We start from the raw sequence: 20,158 nt of genomic DNA on the forward strand, positions 1-20,158 counted from the left end.
AAAACAACCAACAAACACTGCAATCTTGATAAATGCCTGAAAATTTGGATCTCGTACGAATTCACGATGCTTGATTATCCAAATTTAATCAAATTATGTCTGTATGATGGTATCTGGTCTGAAAATTTCAATATACCTTGGTTTGGGGCGGAAGTTAGTCTAAAATCTCACCATACCATACCACATATCACCAAAGGCTGTTAAAAAGTTGCTAAAAACATCATGTAATTTACGGAGGACCCTTAGTTGAGTTTACCACTTATGCGCAGAGACATAGGTACTTACTTAATGATATCCCAGAAATCCAATAAGTTTATTTTTTCCCTTCCGTAAAACCACATTTGGCCAACTGCCCAGTTTCAAGACTCACTGTAGACTTCAAAACGAATTTATTTGTGTTTTCTCACAAAGAAAAAAAAATCCGACTCGAATTACATCGACATATAGGTACAACGTAGGTCTAGAAAAACATAGTCAAGTAAATACTCATTATTAGAAACTCAAAAAGTACTTCTAAGATCTCAATAAAATTTAAATAGGACTAAAGTTCTGAGGAACATACATAAAAAAATACAGTCGAATTGAGAACCTCTTCCTTTATTGGAAGTCGGTTAAAATTACCAAAAATTACTACATCGCTATTCTGTACTGTCGAACCGTAGAGTTCATATAATTTGTGCAGATGGCGTGGACGACAGCTGCCCCTCAAAGTATGGGGACAACAGATTTTTTCTAATATCCAATCAATAGGTGACCGTTATTCCGATTTTTTTGAGGGTTTCCAAGTATGTACCTAAGCTGTGCAATAGGGCTAAACTCCATAGTCTGCTCGAATGTCTATTTGTCAAATGGCTGTGTCCTTGGAAATCATTTGTGTAGTTGCATAAATACAATTATAAATTTCAGTTTTGTTGTAGTTTTTCGCTTATGGTATTGAACTTAGTTGAAATTATTAGGTATCTGAACACTAATAATTTGTCATAAAATTGATTGATAAGATACAATTAACAAAATTTACACATCGTAAGGTAGAACATGTTTGGACTATACTAATGTTAATCTTGTACAACTTCAACACCATGTTCTTGCAAATAAACAATTATTATTATTATTATAAAAGAAGTAAGTTTGAAATCATGCGATTTTCATTAAAAAATGATTATGTGTGTCTTTAGATAACCGTTAATGGCCTGATTTCTAAAGGTGAGATAAGACGTTTAGCAGCTGATCTTTAGCAGCTTAGCCATTAGACTTTAATCATCAGTGGCTTAGTAACAGTTCTGTAGAGCGCACGCGTCACCATGGCACAAGATAACCTCACCGCAGTTTTACACAAAACAAAAGATTTACGATTGGTAAGTCGTTTTTAAGCTTTTCGTTTAATTTAGTTTACTATATTTATAAAGTATTATTTGTATGTTTACATTAAATCACGCAGCAGATATTCTTAGTTCTTAGGTAATCGTCGTTTTATATAATTATGCTATTTTAAAATAATATTTCACTTTTTAGGATAACCGTCGTTATTTTTTTGTATTACTAATTGAAAAATAATTGTTATATGTAATGTATAATCGGTGTTTTTTTTTAAAAAAATTCTTCACGTTAATAACATTCATTTATATTTAATTAGGTTATACTAGGAATGAGTAAAATCAATTTGTGTTTTAAATTTTTAAATAATTTTATTGTGTAGATAAGGTTATAATATTCACAATTTTATCCGGCCTTTGTTAGTCTAAATATCGATTGACGTATCTCCTATTAACGCACAAATATTTTATATAAAAAAAAATAAACAAAACAAAAATATTAAAATGTTACACAATAGAATTTCACTATATTTATTTATAAGTATATATACAGGCTGTCCCAAAAACCAACGTCAAGCCGATAACTGAAGCTAGGTTAAGTAGTGACAGTTTCCAGAAAAACATTTTATACAGGTCTCCAAAAAAATCGACCTACCCGTTAATTTTTGCTAACTAAGTTGTTATCTTAAGTATGCGACGATATGGTTGAATGGTTTTGCTTGTTCGTTATGTATTAAAATATTAGTACCACCTTGATATTAGTTTTAGAGTTATTAAAGTGTTTAAATGGGTAGTTGTAACATTTTGAAAGCATTGATGAGAAAATGTTCATTTTTGCATAAAGTGCATTGTTAGTTTATTTCGAACATATAACACGTAAACATCTCGGTTTTGTGTATCGTATTGATTAAACCTGTTAAAATTTGTTGGAGTTAGCATTTTCTTAACATCAAACCATAAAATATGTATACTACTTAAGCGGAAACTGCTCAAGTCAAAACTCTCTGCATCTCACCGGCAAGCGAGGTTAGAATTTACTAGGCAGCACTTTAATTGGACATTAGACCAATGGAAGACAGTACTTTTCAGTGAAGAAAGCCGGATGTCTCTTGTAGGCTCTGACGGACGTCGTAACGTTAAGGGAAGGCCAGGGGAACGTTATGCTCAGTTTTACATTCGAGAAACAATCCGATTTGGTGGAGGCTCTACAATGTTCTTTGGTAGCATATCTTTAACGGCGGTTTTCTTTCGTAATCGTGCTGTTAATGCTAAAAGTTACATATCAAATATTCTAGAACCTCATGTTATGCCTTTTGCTGAACATATTGGAGACAATTTCCAACTTATGCACGATAACGCAAGATCTCACGTCGCTAGAATTGTGTCTGAATACCTTCGGGAGGTTGGAATTCCAGTTATACCATGGCCAGCGTATAGTCCGGAATTAAACCCGATAGAGCACCTCTGGGATCAACTCAAACAGAAAGTTAGAGCCTGAAATCCAGTTCCAGACACATAACACTCCATATTAAAGTAAGGTTTGGATAAGAACATTATTAAAAAAAAAAAACAATATCGCTCAAGACAGTTAAATAGAAAATATGGTAAAATTTTATGTTTTCATGTCTTATTACATTTTTACATAATAACTCCTGTTCTTAGCCTTTTTTTCTCTTTTTTTACAACCCTACAACTGTATTTAAACATTATCAATATTGAGATTATTAATAGATTGCGGTAAAATGACTTATTATCATTTAAAAAAAAAACGTAGGCGGGTCGATTTTTTTGGAGGCCACACACTAAAATTTAATCATAACTCAGTTCATCTTCTTCTATATAAATAAAAATAAATGTTGCTAAGCGCATATCTCGAGCACGGCTCGACCAATTCGGCTAATTGTTTTTTTTTTTTGTATGTTCCTTAAGGCGAAACCAGGAACCACGGAAGGTTTTAAAACTAAAAAAATAAAAAATAAAATTTTTACTATTAAGTTTTGCCAGAACGAAGTCTGACCGGGCAGCTAGTCTTCTATATAAATAAAAATGATTGTTGGTAAGGGCATAGCTCGAGAATGGCTCAACCAATTCAGTTAATTTATATTTTTGTATGTTCCTTAAGGCCCACGGAAGGTGTTAATACTACAAAAAATTAATTTTTACTATTAACTTTTGACAGAGCGGAGTCTGTCCGGGCAGCTAATTTTAAATAAAATCCAACTTTTTTGCTTTTTTTTTTTATTGGATCTCTCTCAAAATGATTACGTGATCCATCTCTAACTGATTGTACTGAAAAAAAAATATATACTACGCTATTATGGCAAGTGAATTCAAAAGCAAGATGGCGCATTTAATCCGGAATTTAAAATGGTACCTACTTCCTAGATTATTTCCTAATTAAGAAAATGAGTATTTTAGGGAATGTCTACCAAGTTTTTCTTACCTTGGAAAGGGTTTTAAATAAATAAATAAATATTTACAACACACACACACGGTCATTTGTTCGTAAAGTAAGCAATTTAATGCTTAGGTAACAGTCGACTGGAATAGCTACATTTTTTTTCGATAAACATACATATAAATAATACATATATAAATAAATAAATGTATATTACACCCAGACTCGGGGTGGGAATCGAACCCACAACCCTGGAGCAGAAAGCACTACAAACTGCGCCAACGGGCTAGTCAAAAATAAAAATGTTCTAATAAAGATTTTTTGGCGCAGCTCGGCTACATTTTCAATCGATTTTGAGTAAACCTTTTCTTTGATGGCCCCCAGTAAAAAAAAATCAGTTGGACTTAAGTCAGATTTTATACATTAAGAGAACGGAAAAATCAATACGATTTTTTAAATTGATAAAAAGTACCAAATCGCATCCGCGATTCAACACAAATAAAAATGCAGTAGAATTGAGATACTCCATTATTGAAATCGGTCAATGAACATAGTGAAAATTGTGCTTACAGTGAGTGTGTTAAATTAATTTGGTAAAAAAATTGAATTGAAGCGGCAAATTTTCGATGGGCATGGGGCGGCAAAAAACCACGTTATGCCACTGGTATTAATGTTGTAACCTCTATCGCACCGACCAATCTTCTTTCGATGAGACATTGTCGAAATTTTTCGTAGGTACTTTATTGGCACTATTTAAAACCAAATGTATGAATGAATTTTCCTCGATCGCACCGATAAATTCTTCCTGTATTCTATACTCTACATTGCATTCACGTAATCATGTGTGCTATGGCACTATGGATTCAATTAAACCAAAGAAATATAATTATAAATGATTAATAAATACGGATGCTACGTGTATGAGATTGAACCGCATATATGATTTTTAACTAAAAATAAGTAATAATTATTTTCAAATTATTTTTGTTTTAGGAACAAACACCCATTCCAGAAATCGATGACGATGGTATGTAAAGATATTATCTTTTGTATTACAATAAACAGTATCTAATATTAAATAATGACGCATTATCATACGCGTTATGCAATACAGTAAATAGAAATATTGATTATTAACAAAGCAGTTAAGGGAAGGAAACATCATCAATACAATTTTTGTTTCCAGTTTTCCAATCAATATAAATAATATAATTAGATTAATCACAGTGTTTCAATTTCTTGAGAGATCTGTAACATAATATATAATTTTTTTCTGACTGAGCTTCTTCACAGAGAACAAGTTTTTTTTATAATTTTCAGAGGTCCTTTTACGTATGGATTGTATTGGAATCTGCGGTTCGGACGTCCACTACTGGCAATCTGGCTGCTGCGGGAATTTTGTCCTCAAAGAGCCCATGATTATGGGCCATGAAGCTTCAGGCGTTGTTGCTAAGGTAAGCATTACCTAAAATTTTTACCTATACCCTGTAAATAAAAATTAGGAAACCACAGACAAAGATACAAACCTGGAAAGAAATCACGCAGATCAGGTGTTTATAGATTAACGTTATTTTGCGATAAATCCATCAATGTAATACTTCTTGTCTTCTCCATCCTCCGTAGTTGGCGGAATCAGCCGTGCGTCACTGGCATAACTAATCATGTAATTAAACTAACCAATCAACAGATATGTATTATAAGTATATTTAGGTATAGTACCTGGGTGACCGAGCTTAGCTCGGTATTTTTAGTATTTCGTGTTTTTGGAAATCATATTTAAATACGAATTACATACTTATAAAATATGAATAATATTTTTTTTACCGACAATAATAAAAAATATAAAATAAATATAAAAAATAAAAAAATAAATTAATAAAGATAAAATATGAATAATATTTTTTGGTTTTACCGACATAATAATAAATAATTGTGTTTTCTCGCAAACGAAAAAAAAACCGACTTCAATTACATCGACGAGTAATACAACGTAGATCGACGAAAAAATAGTCAAGTAACTAAGTACGCGTTATCAAAGATTACTCAAAAATTACTTATCAGATCTCGATAAAATTTATATGTAACCACATGATTAAACATCAGCTTTCGATTAAATTAAAAATTATCAAAATCGGTATACCCAGTAAAAAGTTATTGCGGATTTTCGAGAGTTTTCCTCGATTTCTCTGGGATTCCACCATCAGATCCTGGTTTCCTTATAATGGTACCAAACTAGGGATATCCCCTTTCCAACAAAAAAAGAATTATCAAAATCGGTATATCCAGTAGAAAGTTATGCGGTATAATACAACGTCGGTCGACGAAAAAAGCGTCAAGTAAAAACCGCATTATTAGATATAACTCGAAAAGTAGTTATTAGATCTTAAATACATTTAAATGGGACCAAATGACACACGCTACCTTTCGATCAAAAGAAAAATTGTCGAAATCGCTCCACCCAGTCAAAAGTTCTGAAGTAACATACATAAAAAAATACAGTCGAATTGAGAACCTTCTCCTTTTTTGGAATTCGGTTAAAAATAAGAACTGACTATTTAAATAAAAAAATAACGAGTGTCATTTTTAGAAAAAAAAGAAAAACTAATAATCGACCTGGTAATTTGAGTATTTGAACCGTGGTTTTTTTTCGGTCGTTCGAAAGCGACCGATATCCAACCTGAGCTATTTTTTTTTTTTCACTGTCTAAAAACTGGGATAAAATGACATTTTCTGAAAATGAATCCTTGCTAGATTTATTTATCTCCCTCGAAATTCCCGGCATACTAAATTACACGAAAATCGTTGGAGCCGTTTCCGAGATTCAGATTATATGTATATATAATTTTAATGTTTATTATTTTCGTATAAGTAAAGCTACCACAGATTCTGCAGAGAAGAATCGGCAAGAAACTCCGCAGTTACTGGTTTGAAAATAATATATAAACTGTGTTTTAGTACAAAATTAGTAAAATCTTGCATGAAATACAGCGTCACTAAGTCCACACATCTTTATCAACTACGTAATCCTCTACCGAATATTACGCTTTACGTATTAATCTCTTTTTAATAAAAACTTTTAATTTATGTTAAGATAATTCTAAAATTGTTTGTGTATTGTACATGCGAATACCATAACCCAGAAAGGAAACGTTTACTTTGCGCAGTCGGAAACCTGGAGTAACAATTTTGTTATTCCTTCTCGTGTTTATGCGATTTATTTAAAAACAATGAATATTCTGATAAATATTCATAATATTGTTATAAATATATTGCGACGCAATTATTAATATGTCTACCTTTTGAAAAACATCCCATAGGGAAACTCGAGCTCCAAGGTCATAAATGCCGTGAATAGCCCTTTTTTGCAAAATAAATACAGTTTCAATATCTGTAGCATTACCCCATAGTAACAGACCGTAAGACGTATGGAAACAGTTAAAATATATTAAACGCGCAGTAGTAACGTCGGTTAGTTATTGTACTTTTCTAACTGCGAATGCTGCAGAGCTTAGTGTACCATTCAAGGATGACAAATGGGACATCCACTAGAGTTTTGAGTCCAAAAATTCACAAGACTCACACGAACGAAAAAGTAATACAAATAATAAACAACTAACATTCGTATCAGACTTTAATACATTGTAATCGAAATATTATATAGTTAAATGGTCTTAGACATCAATATCTATAAAAAAAAGTTAGTAGTCTAGCATTGTACGAGCATTACCTAAAAAGTACAAATTATATTCAATATTGTTAAGTTTAATTCCTTATACACTTAGCTCTTATAAAAAAGATGCGATGTCTTCGTCTTATATACAGCTAAAAAGGATTTAGGTAATTGTGATTGTTTGTAAACGAAAAAAAGCGACTTCAATTACATCGACAAGTAATACAACGTAGGTTGAATAAAAAATAGCCAAGTAAATACGCGTTATTAGAAATAACCCAAAAAGTACTTGTCAGATCACAACCAAATTTAAATGGGACCATTTGACAAGCATCAGATTATTAAAAGAATGGTCAGAAATCGGTCAATTCAGTATAAAGTTATAAGGTAACACACATAAAAAAAGTCGAATGAGACCTTTTCTTGAAGTCTTTTATCTATAGTCAGTTAAATACAAAGAAACTTATCGTCTACATAAAACTTGACATTTAAAACTCGTCAAGATCGTAGACGGAGATGTGACTGCAGCAGATTATTAAGCAAAAATATACTGTTCTGTTACACTAGAATGTGATAACTTCTAATCGCCGTAATTTCGAATATATGTACTTACTTCGGGGTAGAGATTCAATGGAAACCTTTATTTTGTCTTTTAACAACGTCAAAACTATTTGTTTGGATATTTTTTTAAATTAACTTTTGAATGTTTTTGAATTGTTTTGTTTTATTTTTTATGGAATGATTCACACGTCAATAACACGAACAATCAACAACAGGAGGACGACACTGACCTAACGTCTTCGATGTCAGTGATAAACGATTGAGTTAGTAGAATATTAAAAACAAAAATAATTAGGAAGTTTGTATTTAAAGGAATTAATAGCTAAAAGAAGAAATAAAGCTTGCAATAACTTTGCTTTTAAATTTTGGAAGACTATAGTAGTAGTGTAACTTACAACGTTACTAAGATCATAACTTGGCTGTTTGCAATCGATGGTGGGGACTCCTAACTACCTACCTGTGCTTAGGATTTGTGGAAGTTCAGGGAAGGCTTAAACGGTGACAAACATAAATAATAAGTAGCGGAAAATACTAAAAACGACAATTTAATTATCCAGTACAAAGTACCTAATAGTTGTTAAATTTATATTTTTATGAATCTCTCTCTCTATTTCTCTTTTGTCTTTTAATAAATAAAATATTGTCACTTGGTTGTCAAATATAATTATGATAGATTTTAATAATCGTCTTGAAATTTATTTATTGAAGTGAAAATTCTTTAGGCGCATGAGGGTAAATTTTTTTACGGATGAAACGGCAACGTTTTTGTCGGAGTTAAAAATTAGTTTAAATAAATAAATAAATAAACGCTTCACACTCAACGGCCAACAACACTTTTATTTCACTTGCCAAAGGAGTTCCACTTTACATATTGTGTACTTTGTACGCACGCACTTTTATTTCTTTTTTCTGCAACTAACTTTTTAGGTGATTAATCATATAATTGTGTTGCATTTAATGTAGGAAAAATATTGTTATTATTAAGTTATAACCATATTTTTCACAAATATTTGTAGGTCATAGGAAGTTCACCGGGTCATTTAGTTTTGTTTGTAAATAAGATAACCATGTTTTAATTAAGACACCTATTTAAAGAAATTCCAAGTCATTAAATTGTTGTTGATGTTTCATATATTCAATTAAAAACAGAAAAACATGTGTATTGTTTTGAACGACATATCTTTTTTTTCAAACAACAAAACAACTTGTTTTTCATTTACCTTTTGGTAGTATGTTGTTGTGAATTATTCGTTCGCTACGAATTCCCTTAAACTCTTAAGGATTAAGTTTGTACTATTTTAATAATAAAATGTTATAACATTGCAACGTGTAATATAAATTAAAAACCCAGTACACCTAATATTAATAACTATAGCGATATGTCGCTATCTCACATAATCACTAGAAGATACAGCGATTACGTAAACATGGCATGTTTTAGATAAGAGTTATAATTCTACTTGAAAATACACCGACAAACATAAAGCCATAACATGATGAATGCAACACGCGGTTTCATCTACGTTACGTTTTATAGTTACTTATAACTCGTAATGTTATACCACCATAATACCAAATATTTCAATATATACAATATACAAGCTTTCTAAAATATTCTTTTTGCATTTTTAACGATTAATAACTTGTAATTGAATACAGAAAGAGTTTATAGTTCGAAGATATCCCTTATGAACATATTTTGTGACAGGGTTGGATTAAGGTGGTCTAAGGGCTCGAGAAAATTTGTGTGATAGTCTTGTTTGTGCTAAAAGCTTGAAATTCGGTAGGGAGATAGTGAATAATTAGTAAGCGCTTTCTAAAAACGGATTTTGTGACAGGACTTGATTAAGGTGGGCTAAGCACTCGAACAAGTTTGTATGAAGGTCTTTCATTTTTCGTGCTACAAATACTACAAATTATTGCAATAGACGTCCAATAAGATTTTGGAAAATTATACCTTTAAATAGGGATTGAAAGTTTGTATTTGTCATACAATCCCCAGTTTGATTATTAGACAAATTCTATACCAATCGAAAGTATGAAGCCCATAGAATATGCATACGTTAGGTTGCTTATTCTTTTTCCGGATACAATTCCCGGGTAGCCGGGTAGTATTCGAATTACATAATTCTAACGTAACCGAAATTACAAAATTTTTTAGCAGAAATCTAGACTACCTTGAATACAACGATTTTTTTTTCATTTAAAAATCGTTCGTAGTCGTATAAATACGGTTCCCAGATTGAAAGATACCTTTTTCCCCTCAGTATTTTGATGGTATAGTTAAAAAACATTGTTTCATTCGTTACAATGTTCTTCATATCATGTCATCTGTAGGTACATACCTAAATCGCTTCCAGTAGGAATAGAAAATAGTCTTTTACGGTCGTTCTGCAAATTATTTTATGGTTTTGCTTACTTAAGATAGTATTTTGACATTACCTCCTATTGCGTTAAAAAGCTATTTTGGTGTACAAAATCAGAAATAGATTAATTACTGCAACCGGCCGTTAGCTATAGACGAATTTGTTTGTGAGTTGTTTAGAATCCTGCTACGTTTTTTCTGGTTAGGGTTCGTGCACAAAAATAATCGTTTTTAAACGGTTTTATTTAGCTCACCCCGTTTGTTTTATTTATTTTTTATTATTTATTCTTGGGTCAAATTTAGTAATTCAAATTTCACCCTCTTCCTGTCAACCGATTAATCTGAAATTTTGTATACACTTTGGATTTTGGTGACAATACAATTATGTTTATTCATTATCATTATAAATTCAAGATGGCCGCCGCTACAAAATGGCGGATAATTTATGTTTTATTAATCCCATCAATATGGGTATCAAATGAAAGAGTTCAACAAGCAGAATACAATATACTATAAAAAATTGAAATCCAAGATGGCGGCCGCTACAAAATGGCGGATAACATAGGTTTTATCAATCCCATCAATATGGGTATCAAATGAAAGGGCTCAACAAGCAGAATACAATATACTATAAAAAATTGAAATACAAGATGGCGGCCGCTACAAAATGGCGGATAACGTAGGTTTTATCGATCCCATCAATATGGGTATCAAATGAAAGGGCTCAACAAGCAGAATACAATATACTATAAAAAATTGAAATACAAGATGGCGGCCTCTACAAAATGGCAGATAACTTAGGTTTTATCAATCCCATCAACATGGGTATCAAATGAAAGGTCTCAACAAGTAGAATACAATTTACTATGCAAATTTGAAATCTAAGCTGGCCGCCGCTACCAAATGTCTGATAACAATTTTTTATCAATCCCACCAATATGGGTATCAAATAAAAGGGCTTGACAAGAAACAACCTCAATATTTAAGATGGGCCTTGTAATAATGAAGCACTAAATGAATTAAACAGAATGCGAAATAAAAACTAAAAACTAGAAAATAAAAATAGGTAAAAAAACTTTTTAAGTTAAACGGTTTTATGTTAAACATACATTGCAATGTTTAAGATAAATGTACTAAAAACCAAAAAATAATAAAATAGATACAGTCGTGGGAATTATAAACATATGCATAGACTAGACTAAAATAAAACCGTGGGGCACGCCAATTGTCTACAAATTATCGACTTAATGTGCGATAGAAGAATCGTTTAATTCGTCGTTAAAATAGGCAGTTGGACCGCAGACGGTGAGGAAATTACTTACTATTTTCTTGCTCATGGAAATTCCAATAGTTATACACTCCATGTAAATAAAAGAGATGTTTCAACTAGTTTATCGTTGGACATTCACACTGCTGGCTGGCGAGGAATCGTTTCACTGCTCGTAGTTTGTCTTTAATCGACAAAACATATGATAAAAGTACTACTCGCTCACCACTATGAAACCCTAAAACTCGCTTATAATCGAGCTTGCTAGCTTGTTTCCACATTCTAGCCCTACTTATCACACGTCCATCTTTGTCGGTTGAACAACTGCCTAATTATAGTGTAACATTACAAAACAAACATTTTAATCAACGATTGTAGACAATTGACGTGCCCCACGGTTTTATTTTAGTCTAGTCTATGCATATGTTTATAATTCCCACGACTGTATCTATTTTATTATTTTTTGGTTTTTAGTACATTTATCTTAAACATTGCAATGTATGTTTAACATAAAACCGTTTAACTTAAAAAGTTTTTTTACCTATTTTTATTCAAGTATACGAACCTAAATTTCGAGTTCAACGCATAAAGTCTTCCTTGTTTATCATATTCGGTAGTACCATTTTTGGGTTATATTTTACAGGTCGGGGCGAAAGTTAAGAACCTGAAAGCGGGCGATCGTGTTGCCATCGAACCCGGCGTGCCATGCCGCCACTGCGATTTCTGCAAGAGCGGCCGGTACCACCTGTGCCCCGACATAAAGTTCTGCGCCACTCCACCGTTCCACGGAAATCTCTGCCGCTACTATAAACACGCTGCTGACTTTTGCTATAAGTAAGTGCAAAATATATTACAAAATCGAAGTTGAAAATTAAAACGGTAAACTTTCATATCGACATCTGATATAAAGAACGTTGTATCTGATTTTGTTAAGTTTTCAGGAGAGCGTTTACAATTTATTTGCATTTCTAAAATTGCCAAGTGATATTAAATAAAACAGCTACAGTAATGAAGTAAGTAAATTGTTCTACTATTAATTTTTGCGTTTTGTAGTATCAACTTGACTACGTTGTGATACATCAATCGGAAAGCTGTTTTTGTGGAAGTTACAATGATTAAGAATACGATTGTTTTAGTGTAAAACAGTTTGTATGAACAGTTTTATTAATGTAGTATACTTAATATTCAACTTAATATAAATTATAAACTGCTTTGATGTTGAAATTTGAGTAAAAAAAATGGTATTTGTTATTACAATGTCACTGTTCAAAGAAGACTAATATTATCGCTATTATTATATATTTTTATTTTTGTAACCGAGATTAGAATATTTTTAGCAGAATCTGGATTATTTTGAATTAAAATGAAATTTTTTTTCATTTAAAAGTCTTTCGTGGTTGTATAAATACGGTTCCCAGATTGAAAGATATCTTTTTTCCCCTCAGTATTTTGATGGTATAGTTAGAAAACATTGTTTTATTAATTACAATGTTCTTCATATCAGTTGACGATATGACATATATATGTAGATTAAAACATTCTCCGGTTGAAACCTTATGTAGGAAAGTACTCTCAATACTAACACAATTATTGTGGGGATTGTATGCTATCCTATCGGATTCTAAATGATTGAAAAATAATCCAACGGAGTGATGAAATGTATAACTATGGAGGGGTTATATGAAAAATAATACAAAGATAAGTAATACAACGGTACTCGAAAAAATAGTCAATTAAATACCCATTATTAGGGATGACTCAAAACGTAGGTATGATCGGCCAAGAAAGTGGTGTACCAGTTTTGATTTAATTTCGTGGTCATCAAAAATTACAACAAGGTTCGTTATTAAAAGATATTACTAAAAGAGACATATAATAATGACGTAAACCTAATTGATAATGACGTATGAATATACGTCATTATTATACATGACAATTTAAATTCTATCTATCTATAATATAAAAATGAGTCGCTGAATGTGTTGCTAAGCGCAAAACTCGAGAACGGTAGGACCGATTTCGCTAATTCTTTTTTTAAAATATTCCTTGAAGTACGAGGATGGTTCTTACGGAGAGAAAAATTCTAAAAAAAAATTTAAATTTCCTGAAAAAGTCTAAAAACAACACTTTTCTATACTCCCATACAAAAGATTTGTGATAATACTTAAAAGTCAATTTGAACTTTAATACCATACGATAATGTTTGTGTTAGGCGATACGAAGTTCGCCGGGTCAGCTAGTTAGCTATAAATAATGTTGTTATCAATAATCAGATAAAGACGGCAATAGAAGTTGTCCGATCGATTTGCAAGCGAAACTAATCTTTATCACCTATGAATCTGCAAGCGGCATTCAACCTTATAAGGTGGTACACCACTTTCTTGGCCGACGGTACTCGTCAGACTTCGGTTAAATTTAAAAGGGACCATGCGGCAAGTACCAACTTTCCATTAATATAAGAATCATCAAAATCGGTACACCTAGTATAAAGTGAGGCGTTACCACATAAAAATACAATTGAATTCAGAACCTCCTCCTTTTTTACTCATTCATATTTTGAGCATGCGACTTAATATTGGCGCTAAGCGCTGCTTATATGGCCGTTGCAATATTCTACCTAGCTGATTTTTCTTATCAGAGGTAACATTTTAATATAAATCCTACAAGCATCCTATCAAAATCACATGTCTATTAAAAACCGTCACTGCCGTACTGAGGCAAAAGGCAGCAAAGTATAAAATATCGGAGTCTAAAAAAGTTGAGTTCAAAGCTTATGGTTAAATATAGTGTATTATAATTTTAATATAGGTTTCATTAAATCATTTTATTTATGTATTTTACGACAGTGATAAAAAAAGAAATGGTATGGCGTCAAAATTTTACAAAAGCAGTAAAAAAAGTACTAGATAGTGTCTTTTACCTAACATGTTTTTAGCAACTTTTTATCCCATGGTGATATGTGGTGAGGGATTAGACTACCCCACCCCCATACCCGAAAATCAATTGGAAAATCACTTTTTTGTTCAAAGTAAATGGAAATCTTCAGGTTAAATACAGATTTAATCTGATTAAATGTTGGAAAATTAAGCATCGGTATACAAATTTCTAGACACGCATCAAGATCGCGTGTTCAACGAAAAATAAATAATAACACATAATATCTCACCCCCCCCCCTGTGATATTTTGTTATGTTTTTTCCTCCAACCCCCCCTCCTTCTGTCGAGCCTGACGTGATCAATTTACGCTCCATGGGATGTGATAATCATAAATATCTATTAACGTGTCAGACTACCGGATCACGTATCGATGGAGGAGGGCGCGCTACTAGAACCTCTCTCGGTGGGCGTGCACGCGTGTCGGCGCGGTGGGGTGTCGGCCGGCCAGTGCGTACTGGTGCTGGGGGCGGGGCCCATCGGCCTCGTCACGCTGCTGGCTGCGCGGGCCATGGGTGCCAGCAAGACTATCATCACAGGTCACTAAACAATATATATTACTTCCACAAATAACCATAAAGAAAAATTTGGTGTCATGAAATTTTTATGTTACATCAGCTAATGACAGATTTTCTATTATACATTAGTTCCCATTAATCGATAAAATTAATAACAAAACCAATTAAAGTTCTCCTTAATTTGAATTTTTTGACAAAAACATACTTAATTAACAAGTGTGTATATCTAGATCTCCATCAAGATCGGCTTAACACTGCCAAGAAATTAGGCGCTGATCACACGGTGTTGGTAACCATGGACTCCAACGAGGCGGACATGGTTCGCAAAGTACACGAGTTGCTCGGAACACATCCGGACGTCTCCATTGACGCAAGTGGTGCGCAGTCCACTGTACGCTTGGCTTTGCTGGTAAGAATTTGTTTTACGTTGTTCTAGAAAAGGGGATGAACTATTAACTTAGCCAACTATAACTTTCATAAATACCACTGTCTTAAGAACTCTTTCATACGATCTTCTATCTTATATATTAAGATAAGGTAAACGTGTCAGTGTGTCCAAGGGAGGAGAGTGTAATATAAACATCGTTGGGAATTATTACACAACCTAGATACTGTGCTAGTGGACAAATGTAACAATTGACGTTTATGGGTACAATTGAAATAAATTTAATTGACAATGGCTTCTATTGCAGTTGCACTAACAATAGCAATTGAAAATTATGTGTAGTGTCAATTTCAATTGATCGTTTAAAAGTTTTAGTTGACGTTCAGTGACGGGTTCGATGAAGATACTATATGTAATTGATCATTTACATCCTTGTCATTAACGTTGATTTTTCATATAGGGCGAGTGAAAATAAATTGGAGATATATACTCGCGTGCAACTGAATCGACTCAAGCCGTATATTGGTATAAAAGTTCGATTTTTAGGAAAATGGCTTATCCGATTTTCTTGTTTTTTTTTTTTGTTTAAAAGCCTAATCTTTTCTCTTAAAAAAATGCTATCCTAATGAAAAAAATCGGTTGAGTATTTATTGATAAAATTTAATTTGACAGAAATGCATAAAAAATGAAGAAAAATGAAAACAACAACATAATGAATAAAAAAATTATATTGGTAGAAGTAAAGAAAATTTAAATTTTCAATACTTTCATCATTACATCATTACAGCCTATACAGTCCACTGCTGGACATAGGCCTCCACAAGTTTACGCCAAAATTAACGTGAACTCATGTGTTTTGCCCATAGTCACCACGCGGGGCAGGCGGGTTGGTGACCGCAGTACTGGCTTTGTCGCACCGAAGACGCTGCTGCCCGTCTTCGGCCTGTGTATTTCAAAGCCAGCAGTTGGATGGTTATCCCGCCATCGGTCGGCTTCTTAAGTTCCAAGGTGGTTGTGGAACCTTGTTATCCCTTAGTCGCCTCTTACGACACCCACGGGAAGAGAGGGGGTGGCTAAATTCTTTAGTGCCGTAGCCACACAGCACAAATTTCAATACTTTGTATTATGTAAATCTTGAGGTATCGTATTCCATTCTTCCTCTAACGTAGTTTTAAGCTCAACGATGCTTGATGGAGCCGTATCTCTAGCTCGCACCCTCCGTTTGAGCTCATTCCATAAATGCTCAATACAATTCAGATCAGGACTAAGGGCTGGCCACATCATCGTTTCAATATGCACCTCTTGAAGAAACTGGCGAGTAACACTTGCTGTATGGCACCGAGCATTATCATGCATCAATAGAAAATCTTCTCCTATGTACCCTGCATAAGGTAATCGAGAAGAATATTTTCCACGTACTTTTGAGCTGTTAGACCACCACTCCGACCACCACCAGGCACGAAAACAAGCTCGGTCTTCCCTTCATATGATATTCCAGCCCACATCGTGACTGAACCACCGCCATATGATACTGTTTCAGCGAAACATCATTGCAAGAACCATTCCCCTGGACGCCTGTATACTCGGTCTCTTCTGTCATTGCCATGGAGACTCATTCTGCTCTCGTCAGTGAACAGGATGGAGCTCAATTGCTCAATAGTCCAATTGAGGTGTTCACGAGCAAATTAAAGTCGGGCTTGACGGTGACCTGCGGTCAGTTTCGGGTCTCTGGCTGGCCGTTTAGGAGTTAAATTAGATTTCTTCAGGCGTCTTCTAATTGGCCACTGACTGATAGCCACTCCTCGAACCCTTCTGAGCTCCTGTTGCACATCAACGCCCGTGAGATGACGATTTCTCAACGAAGTTGAGACAATGAAGCGGTCGTCCGTCTCAGATGTGCTCCGGTATCTATTGGTTTGTGGTCTCCGAACGAAACCACCGGTCTCTTGAAACCTTCTATATACTCGTGAAACAGCTGATTGGCTCATGTTAAGTTCACGAGCGACTTGCCTTTGATTATGGCCCGCTTGCAACAAACCTACAACTTGGACCGCTGCTTCTGAGATAGTGTCCATTGGATCGCGATTAAAATACTGGGAGCTTAAGGAGATGTGTACCTGTCAACGTCTGACGAGTGATTGATAAGAAATATGGGTCACGTGAGCTTTTATACATGATTTAGTCTCGCAACTCATGGGTACAGCATCGGGTAATTTCTGTAACGCTCATGTTTGACCGTATTTATTTAAAAAGTTTTTTCATTGTTTATTTGAAAATGGCTATATTTATGAAAAAACATAAATGTCTTTGGAATAAAATTTTTTTTACAAAAATTGGATAAGCCATTTTCCGGAAAATCAAACTTATATATCAATATATGGCTTGAGTCGATTCAGTTGCACGCGAGTGTATATGTGTGTAAATATGTACATCGAAAAAATTAAAATAAATAAAATATATATATTATATATTTGTAACAGTAAAAAGCTCAACTTCGGACCATATTGCGTTTCTAGGTAATCTTAGAACTGCTGGTCTGAAGTATAATTATCGTAAAACCAGCACACCGATAAGAAGCACATAAATCATGTAGTGTAAAAAGGCAAGGGCAATTAAGAGCCCTTGAATATTGTATAATATAATAAAAAAGCGCTGATTTTTGTCCTCAGGCTACCAAATCTGGTGGTGTGGCAGTACTTGTGGGTATGGGAAGTCCAGAGCTGACGCTACCGCTAGCTAGTGCCGTAGCGCGCGAGGTCGACATCCGCGGCGTCTTCCGATACGTTAACGAGTATGTTATAAATATGTAGCGACATCTATCGCGCAACATACGAACTAAGAACTGATGTATAATAAATCGCGATATCAAAGTTATCAGAGCGATTGAACAATATATACAAAAAGCCGATAACAACCGTTACCGGAGACGTTAGCCTACCAGACACAACACCCGTCTGGGCGGAGGCTATAATAGCACTATTTCATACCACTATAGTTGGTCGTTTGTACTAGACAGTACTAAAACTTGAGGAAGCTTGTAAAAAAAATGTCATTCATAAATATGTGATGTACCTAGCATTAAATTTCATTTATTTTGTTTCCTAAAACTAAGTTTAAAATTGCTCTTCTCAAGTTACTTTTAAAAATAAATATAGGTAGGATATAAAACCTAACCTCTGTTGCAGAAATGGGCTTATAAAATAATGGTCATCTGAATGGAATTAAGTGCATTTCAATTACAAATTTTCCTTTTATAAATCCTGCCTTAAAACTAAAAGATCTACAAAACTCATTAAAATTGGGACAAAGCTGGGAAAATCATAGCCATAATTGTTCATAATGTGTTAAGCTTGGTCATAATTCGTAGAATAATAACGTGACAATGTCTCCAGGTACCCCATAGCACTGTCCTTGGTGGCGAGTGGACAAGTTGACGTGAAGCCGCTCGTAACACACCACTTCTCGCTCGAAGAGTCGCTCGACGCGTATGAAGTCGCGCGCCGGGGACTCGGTGTCAAGGTCATGATACACGCGCAAGCAAGAGACGCAAACAACCTCAAGCCCTTCCCCTACTGACTATCTTATTGACTAAAATATATTGGTGCGTTCTTAAATTTAACATAGCATTACTGGTGTTGAGTCCAAACTTTCAAATGTCGATGCACGCTCCGATACGCTCACTTTCTGTAAAAATTAATCAACTAAAAAAACTGTACAACATTTTGTTCTACACTTCATAAACTGTAAGATATTATAAGTTTTTTTGTTTTATGATAAAAAGTTGCACTCTGTAGGTATATTTTATACAGAACGCAAGTGAAGCATAATTGGATAAAAAATTCGACATGTAAAAAATTTATAAAAAAATAAAGTGTGCATCAATCTAAAATATCTTGCTTGTGTACCCAGTACTCGTATATTTGTCAGACCCAGTAAGCTTTGTTTAAGAATACACTTAAACTAGTTTTGTATACTTATTTCGAAAAATATAAATTTATAAACACCGCCGATATTAAAAGACATATTATATTTTTATATCGATGGAATTGAATAATATGAAAATTCATAATAATAGAGATTTGTTCATTCTTTTTTTAGTTATTTTGCATAAATTTAAACGTTATTATGAAATAAACAATATTTACTGGGGTTTTTGTTTCATTTTATTTTATTTTCACCGATTTTTATTTTTTATTTATTTATTTATTTAAAATACAAAGAATCTCACAAAAAAAAATTAGCATTTAACGGTGTGACAAAAATCATAGTCCGCACATCGGCATTCGACATCGTACGCTCACAATATCAAAAAATAAGTCAGTAGCATAATTATAACAACTTAACACACGATCAAAATTTTTACACATCTACCCTCCAAGTTTTACAATGAATCAATCACAAAATAATACAGTCGCAGTAGCAGGATACACACGGGGTGAAATACTTTGATGATATTATTTAATGTTTATTTTTTATTAATGATAAGAAATATTGTTTTAATTTATATTTTATATTTGTTTTTGTAATTTCGTTTTTTAGTGGAGCTGGTAGGGCGTTTATTAATTTTGGTATTTGATATTGTAGTAGTTGTTTGCCATATAGATTATTGTAACTCGGTACTTTTAATTCAACTTGAGACGCACTAAGTGTTTGTGTTGTTGTTCACCATTATGAAACTGCTCGAGCAGTAATATGTATTTAGCCTGATCATGTATTGGTATTACGTTACAATAATAAAAGAGCTCGT

The 20,158-nt window shown here is 33.4% G+C and overlaps 1 protein-coding gene across 1 annotated transcript; it reads left to right on the forward strand.

The window, feature by feature from the left end:
- The first annotated feature begins 1,268 nt into the window (after positions 1 to 1,268).
- Positions 1,269 to 19,560, forward strand: LOC123658793 (sorbitol dehydrogenase-like). Its single transcript, XM_045594098.1, has 8 exons — positions 1,269 to 1,355; positions 4,705 to 4,738; positions 5,032 to 5,165; positions 12,218 to 12,408; positions 14,863 to 15,047; positions 15,257 to 15,435; positions 18,081 to 18,202; positions 18,804 to 19,560. Exons 1-8 carry the CDS (start codon positions 1,302 to 1,304, stop codon positions 18,985 to 18,987), a joined length of 1,083 nt encoding a protein of 360 aa, XP_045450054.1. The 5' UTR covers positions 1,269 to 1,301; the 3' UTR covers positions 18,988 to 19,560.
- Positions 19,561 to 20,158: the final 598 nt, after the last annotated feature.

Source organism: Melitaea cinxia, chromosome 13 (genome assembly GCF_905220565.1).
Source record: "Melitaea cinxia chromosome 13, ilMelCinx1.1, whole genome shotgun sequence".
Lineage (NCBI taxonomy): Eukaryota > Metazoa > Arthropoda > Insecta > Lepidoptera > Nymphalidae > Melitaea > Melitaea cinxia.

Excerpts from the sequence above, each read along its gene's own strand:
- LOC123658793 (XM_045594098.1), top strand. The coding sequence starts at position 1,302 with ATGGCACAAGATAACCTCACCGCAGTTTTACACAAAACAAAAGATTTA. Across the intron at positions 15,048-15,256 it reads CAGCAAGACTATCATCACAG|ATCTCCATCAAGATCGGCTT; the intron begins GTCACTAAACAA and ends GTGTATATCTAG. Across the intron at positions 15,436-18,080 it reads CTGTACGCTTGGCTTTGCTG|GCTACCAAATCTGGTGGTGT; the intron begins GTAAGAATTTGT and ends TTTTGTCCTCAG.